The sequence below is a fragment of the Salarias fasciatus genome, chromosome 6, assembly GCF_902148845.1.
Source record: "Salarias fasciatus chromosome 6, fSalaFa1.1, whole genome shotgun sequence".
Lineage (NCBI taxonomy): Eukaryota > Metazoa > Chordata > Actinopteri > Blenniiformes > Blenniidae > Salarias > Salarias fasciatus.
The window spans coordinates 35,903,931-35,911,966 of NC_043750.1; the positions used below are offsets into that span (position 1 = coordinate 35,903,931).

General features: G+C 42.0%; 1 protein-coding gene across 1 annotated transcript; it reads left to right on the plus strand.

Annotated features, from left to right (window-relative positions):
• Positions 1 to 6,528: 6,528 nt before the first annotated feature.
• LOC115389860 (protein ALP1-like) lies at positions 6,529 to 7,623 on the plus strand. Its single transcript, XM_030093428.1, has 3 exons — positions 6,529 to 6,806; positions 6,921 to 7,153; positions 7,268 to 7,623. Exons 1-3 carry the CDS (start codon positions 6,529 to 6,531, stop codon positions 7,621 to 7,623), a joined length of 867 nt encoding a protein of 288 aa, XP_029949288.1.
• Positions 7,624 to 8,036: the final 413 nt, after the last annotated feature.

Consider the following 8,036-nt stretch of genomic DNA (forward strand, 5'->3'; position numbering starts at 1 on the left):
AGTATTCTACGTCATTTTGACGTTGGCCTTTGACGTTGACCAGACGTTGGATGTTGGTTACTTGCCAACACAACTTAAAACCAATGAAAGTACAACGTTGGGTTGACGTTGGAATTTAACATTGTTTGGATGTTGTGAATATAACGTTTATAAGACGTTGGACTTTGGTTGTAAACCCAACAACTGAACATCGTTCTTCAACGTCAATTTGACGTTGGCTTTTGACGTTGACCAGACGTTGGATGTTGGTTACTTGCCAACACAACTTAAAACCAACTAAAGTACAACGTTGGGTAGACGTTGGAATTTAACATTGTTTGGATGTTGTCAATATAACGTTTAGAAGACGTTGGGCTTTGGTTGTAAACCCAACAACTGAATGTCAGTATTCTACGTCATTTTGACGTTGGCCTTTGACGTTGACCAGACGTTGGATATTGGTTACTTGCCAACACAACTTAAAACCAACTAAAGTACAACGTTGGGTTGACGTTGGAATTTAACATTGTTTGGATGTTGTCAATATAATGTTTAGAAGACGTTGGGCTTTGGTAATATACCTGACATCAATGTAACGTTAGCACTCAACGTTGAGCAGACGTTGGATGTTGGTTACTGGCCAACGCAACTTCAAACCAACTAAATGACAACGTCAGATTGACGTTAAAATTTCTACGTTTAACTGACGTAAGCTTTAGATGTTGTATCATCGTTGGCTTTTGGTTGTCCAACGTTGCAACCCATATCCAACCAAGAACCAACGTTAATACAACGTAGTGTGTCTGCTGGGAAGTAGACTCATCCAGCTCCGCTGTGCAGCTGCGCTGAGTGATTGGCACCTGCAATTCTTTGTGCTTTCCCAAATGTATCTTTAAGAGTTATGATGCACACAAATAAAAACAGATTTTCCCTTTCCCTACAAAGTCTGTATGTAGCCGCTAAATGCAGGGTGTCTGCATTTTTATTTCATTTGTCTGGCTCCCCAAGCTCTACAAGAGATTATTTATTTCAAAATGCAGTCATATACATTGTTGCTTCACTATGGTTTAGTATTGAGGCCAGGAAATAAAATGTATTTCATCATGTTAATGTAGCAGTGTCCTTCTTTGAAAAAAAGGAGAGGTGTTCATTTGATTGGTCAAATTGCGCTCAGCTGGGTTAAACCCACTTTCTCTCCTCTCTCTTGAGCCACCTGCGCCGGTGGGCGGGATGGAGGCGTGACTGCTCCTGGTTCACGAAATTAGGACAATTTTCTGGACACGCCCCGTTGACTTTATCCGCCGACGGCACACTTTGCGCTCCGCTGACAGCGGGCGGATTCGGCGCAGTCTGCGAAGTTAGAGCCCATCATGTTGAAGTGAAAGCTGGAAAAGATCAGATGTGCCCTCAGTGGTCACATCAACAAATTCCCAAAAACTTTTTTTTCCTTTTTCTCTATTTTTTTTTTCTTTGTCTTTTTTATGAGTGTTGTTTTTGAAGTATATGTTTGATTTTAGATTTGATTTGATTTTTTTTTCTTTTTGTGTGTCTGGGGAATATCCAAGCATTTTTGTATAACAGAGAATATGATTATATTATACTGTGATTGGGAAAGCTTCAAATAAAGTGTTCAAAAAAACTAGTATTTTAAAAGAATGAGAAACATTAACCACTGGAGGGCTGTTAATGTCTTACCAGGTGACGTTTCAAGGTGTTAAGGAGATTATCACTTTAAATTCCATGATTGTAGATAATATTTGTGGAAGTTAGTTGTATTATTAATAGTAGTAGTCATGACTCATTCCGATATCTATTGAAACGTCCAAATTACATTTTTGTTTTTATGCAATTTCATTGCATATACTCTGTCTCTTTCAGAGGTTCTGTACTGTCAGGAGCGGCTGGACGCAGGCCTGTCCTCTGGACCCTCATCTGAGCTGCAGTGGTGGATGAAAAGGTTCCAGCTTCTCAGCTGAGCAGTGGTGGGATGTACCTGGTTCAGCAGCGCTGGAGCCCACAGGTGGAATGGTACAAGATGTAGAAGCAGGAAATGAGGTACGGGATGATCTGATGCTCCATCTGATCAATCACCATGAAGCACTGCTGAGTTTTGAACACATTGTTACTGTAATCAGTGAAAGCAGTGTTGCTCGATTGTAAAGATGCAAAACTGTTTTGTGCTGCAGCATAAAGGTATGTAGAAAATAAAGATTGCTGATTTAAGTTTACTCAATATTGTTTTTTGTATTTTTCAACCTGTCGTTCAATAAATTTGTTGTGCTTTTGCAGATCTGTTGTTTCCATCCATGATCCAGAATGTTTTACGTAACAATTTTGTCATATTGTTTACAAAAGCAGAGAGTAAACTGAACTTTAATAAAATCTTTATTGATAATGAATATCAATTACAACTCCACAGCAAAAACAAATCTACAGTTGTGTTATTAATGGAGCTCATGGTTCCCGGCCTCCTCCGTGTTGAGCAGGTCCTGTCAGAACTCAGAACGGCCGGATTGAAAGCAGCATGGCGTCACTCTCTTCCCTCCTGCTCCCTGGATTCTCCACTGAGGAGCAGTCCAGATGTTCGTCTCGCTGGATCCGGTTCTGCCTCTGCTGCTCAGGATCCTCAGAAAGGGTTTCTGGCAGGACAGCAGAGACGTCTGGCTGGAGCAGGGTCCGGGTTCTCTGGCCTCAACAAACAGAGTGATGGGAACTGATATTAAATGTTGTTCAATCCCTCATCATCTTCTAGTTTTTTTTTTGGTTTTGTGTAACTACTTAAAATTACACACTCTATAACAAATCCCATTACTGCATTTATAATGGTGTTTGACTTTAAAAAAATATATAAATATGCAGAGAGATTCAGATGAGCCTTCACATTTTGATTGGGGCGTTTGTCTTCATATCAGTGTTTGTTACTGAACGGCAACAGGATTTCCCCCCTGTGCAATTTAGGAAATATACGTCCCTGTATTTATAAAGCTGTATGTAGAAACAGTTGGAAGGAAACCTATGGTGCAGAGCAGCTGGTGGAGAGGATGGTGCTGGTGTTGATGTCCTGGCCGGCTCAGAGGCCGGTGCTGCTGTCATGGCAGGAGAGTCTGGGAGACCAAACTGTTCTCATTGAATGAAACAGAGAATACACACACACAAAGAACAATAAGGTCAAGTCATTGTGGTTCAAACTCAGGCCTAACATGCTCTATACAGTTCGAAAATCCAACTTCTTACTCAGGAGGGGCTTTAAAACGTGTTTGATAACTTTAGCAGAGCAATGATGTCAAAAAACTGTATTAAAAAAAAAACTAACTGTGATTTTACAGTCGATTGAAGAGCTTTAATATTGAATATCTGAAGTCCTTTTTTACATAATACTGAAGGAAAAAGCATTTCATTTCACCACTGAAGGAAAAGAATAAGATAGAGGATCTTTGGTCCGTGTACCTTCCGCTCAGCAGTGGAGCAGGGCCGAAACGCCTACCCAGCGAGCAGTAAAGCAGGCTGATGGAAACGCCCAGAAGCGGGGTAGAGCCGAGTGGAGTAGAGTAGGGGAGGTGGAACCACGGCATTTCTCTGCTGAAGAACAGATCCCTGGGCAACGACTTCACCGTGTAAATTGTAATGGAGTAGAAAGTATAGCTGCAAAATATATTGGAGAATAATAATAATAATTATTATTTTCTAACATTATTACAAGCCTAGTAGTGTATGCAATAAATGCTGTGCAAAAATAAAAACGCTATTTAACGTAATTTATCTTTAATTATCCACTTATTAGTAAGGCTTTTATTTTGGTAGGGAGTCCATTTGACCCGTGACGTCAGGGGTCACGTGCTTCCGTTTTTTCTTTTTGAGACCTGAAACGAAAAAACGAAAAATTGAAATCCAAAAAACAAAATTCGGCCATAATTTGCTTGTGTTGGTTTCGTTTTTGGTTTTGAATTGAGAAAGAAAAAAAACGTTTTTTCGTTTTTGATTGAAAACGAAAAAAGGAAAATTGAGCCGTTTTTTTTCCTTTTTAGTTTGTTGGTTTGGTCAGAAAAACAGATTATACTTTTGGCCCCTGACCAAAAAACCTCAACTGAAATCGTCCAGAACAGGTATGGACAAGTCTGAATGAATACATGAACCTGACAGGTGGAGGATCATTACATTTCTTTTGAAGATAACAGACAGAAATGAGGCTGCAGTTCTGGTTCATAGTGAAATAACAGGAATGATTTTAAAGTAGAAACCTTCAGCGTGACACATAGCTGAGGGAACTTATTTTCAACAGGGGGTGCTGAGAAAAAAAAGAGGGGGTGGGGAGTGTGCGCACGCGCGCGCGCGCACGCACGCACACACACACACACACACACACACACACACACACACACAGGTACCAGGCCTAACAGTATGAGATGCTCTTTTGCTGACCGTGTTACTGACCAGCAGCCATATATTCAGATTATAGCTGGGCCGTTAACGGCGATAACGTGCTACGTTATCGTGAGGGTGGGCGTTTCTCAATTCTTAGTCCGAGAGTGCGCACTCGTGGACTTGGAGAGTACACACCTGTTAGTCAGACTTCGAGTCCAGACTTTGGACGAAGCGAGAACGCATCAAAGTTAATGCGCAATTGGAACACTCGCGTACTGGATGACTTCATAATGCATATGTGTTTACATATACGCGTTTGCACACACACACACTGTTGAGACTTGAGCAAAAACTTGAAGAAAAGAGTAATTAAAAATGCTCGAAATGTAGAAGTCTCTGCACAAGATCTTTAATTCAATAGAAAGTTGATCAGACAGGGAGATAACCTAAATGCTAGCAATAAAAGAAAAACAGGAGTCCTGGACCATGTCCGTGAGCTCTGACAGCATCAGAGTCTCCAGCAGAAAATGGCATCGAGCTCTCCTTTGCTTGGGAAGTTATACTGTTAGATTTGCATGATTAATAGTTACATTTTGATAACACTCTGACAGTCACAGGGTTGTTTTTTCTCGTAAACCAACAGACAGCCATTGTTTCATAAAGGTCACACGTACTTTCGAGGAGATAATCAGGTTTTTTCTCAGGAGAAAAATAGGGAGTCAGCTAAAGGAGAGTCGAAACTATGTACTACTCCTTGCTTTGACCCTGACCGGCCTCGAACTGCTTCAGGATGCACAGAGAGCTTTTCAGTTACAATCTGCTATACTGGAGGCCTTAAAATCATGAGACAATTATAGGATGCATACAAGAAGAATAATAATATAGTCAACAGTTGAATTAATACATGTTCGTTAAATATGTATAAATTGTATATAAGTGAATCATACATAATGAGTTAGCGTTTGATTAATACAATGGATATGAGTGATCACAACATAGTGGTTAGAATGTAAAATGCATTATACGACAACACACACACACACACACACACACACACACACACACACACACACACACACAAAGATAAAAAAAAATCTATTTATACATACATATATACAGTATTCACAACAAAGTTTTGTTTTTCATTATATCATCCATGCAGTAAAATAATAATAAAAATAAATACACTAATAAAAAGTAACGTAGGATGATTGTTTATAGCGGGGCCATTGGCGGGAAATATTTGTGGGAGATAGTCGTGGATGGATAGAACATTTTGAGTGGATACCAGAGAAGTGATAAAAAGTGGATCGGGCGACGGCTGCTGTCCTCATTGGACAGAAATACTTGGAGGCCGAGGAGGAAGCAGCAAAACTGCGGAGGAAAATTCGGGCTCGACGAGCCAGTATGCTTCAGAGGAGGAGGAGGAGGAGGAGGGGACGGACGAGCCGCGCCCTGTTAGCTCACCTCACTGCGTCGGTAGGTGGGCCTAAAAACTTGGCTCATTCATTGATTAAAATACGGGAGACTCTTAACTTCAGAAAAATGGGGTCAAATTGTACCTTTTCTGACCCATACGAATATATACTGTGTATAATCCAGTGTTAATATTACCTCTGGGCTACAAATAATAGCAACATTACAAGTTCCAGCCTGCCTGCCCTCCCATACAACCTTTAAACTATTATGCATTCACTCCAAAATAAAAAATGTTCACAAATTTCCTACTACTATAGTATAGCTACAATTATATACTGTATGTTAACATCCTTGATGTATGATAAATGATTTTACATGCATTCCACATACCTACCTCCCTTTTGTTGTCCATCTCGTCAGGTTCTCTAGCAGTCTATACTGTAATATGTTAAGTTAATCTGAGTACTATTGATATCTGTCTTGACTACATACATGAATACAACATGACCGACACTGGAGAACAAAGAAACATATCAAGCATAAGCTGATGTGTAACAAAGAGACCCAGGAGTTAAAGAAAACTTTATTGGAAAAAAAAATTAAACAAAACCTGCAACAGTAAAAGCACAAATAAGTTAGAAGTGTTATGAACTTAAGTCACAATGACATCTACAAACGTTCTTTCACCAGGAGCACATGCCTGTGGAACATTATGCACAGGTGAATTACAGTGTGCCAATCTTGGACACCTTCTTCTCTGGAGGTGACATGACTCCAGCCTGCAGGGTGTCGAGAGAAAGCATCACAGCACTCACACAAATGCTGCCCCGGGAAAAAACTCATGGCTGGAGTCACGAGCTGGAGGTGCTGGTCACCATTTACTGGCTCGCCTGTGGAGCGTCGTACAGGGTGACGGCGGACATCTTCCACATCCCACTGGCAACGGTCTGCCGGATCATCCACAAAGTTGTGGATGAAATGATGTCGATCATCCACAACGTCATCCATTTCCCCAGGCAGGAGGAGATGGAGGACATTGGAGCTGGGTTTGCTCTCCTGGCTGGCCATCCAGTGTTTAGCCGGGCTGCAGGGGCCATTGATGGATGCCATATCCGAATCGTTCCCCCTGCAGAACCACAAAAGACATGTTACATAAACAGAAAACTGTTCCCCTCAATCATCCTCCAGGGCATCTGTGACGCCAAAGGCAGATTCATTGATGTCTACGTCGGCAACCCAGGGTCTGTGCACGATGCCCTGGTCCTGCGCAGATCCCCAATATACCAGCAGGCATTGTATCCACCAGCTGGATACTTCCTGCTCGGTGACGGTGGATACCCTTGCCTGCAGCACCCAGTTGCAGTGATGACACCATACCGACAACCTGTTGCAAGTGAGAAAACTTAATCTCAGTATCGACAAATATTAACACTAAGGATGCACAACAAATGCTTACCATCGTTACATCACAATATATCACGTTTCTCGAGTAAATTTTAATTTACAGGCCAGGTGGAAGCTCGGTATAACCGACACCACGCCAAAGGGCGTAACATCATTCAGCGTGCATTTGGAATTTTGAAAACTCGCTGGCGCTCCATCTTCCTCCGAGCCCTGGAGATTCGGCCCATCTTCGCGCCCAAGGTGGTCGCTGCATGCTGCATCCTCCACAACATCTGCGTGGCAGCAGGTGACATCATGGAGGAGGAGGGAGGTCCACAGATGGAAGATGGCGACGAACATGACGATGCTGAGGTGGATCGGAGGGACCTGGCAGGAGGCGACGTACAAGCCAGGCTCGCTGCTCAGCTGTCTGCACCAGATGAGCTTCCTGCATGCCTCAGTGAACATGACTACATATAACTCAGGAGCTCCCCGGATGGAGTCATGTTCACTGTGCTCATTTGTAAATATATGTACATAGACAGACAAAGAGACAAGTGTAAATATGTTATTTGAGTTGTGTGACATTGCAGTTTGTTTTTCATCATGTGATTGTGAATAGTTCTGTATGTTCTGTTTTGTTTCTTGAGCAATACACTGTTGCTTTAAAAAAAACAGATTGTCTTGGGCGAATTTCAAGAATTATGATTTATTAACAAGTTTTTCAAGGAGCGGTAGATATCTCTCTGCTCTCGCTGCCGCTGCTCTCTCTCGCTCCTCTTCCCTGGCCAAGGCCTCTCTCTCTCTCTGCTCTGCTCTGGCAACGGCCTCTCTCTCCCTCTCCTCTTCCCTCTCTGCCTGGTCCTGGAGGAACTGGAGGACAGCATCACAGT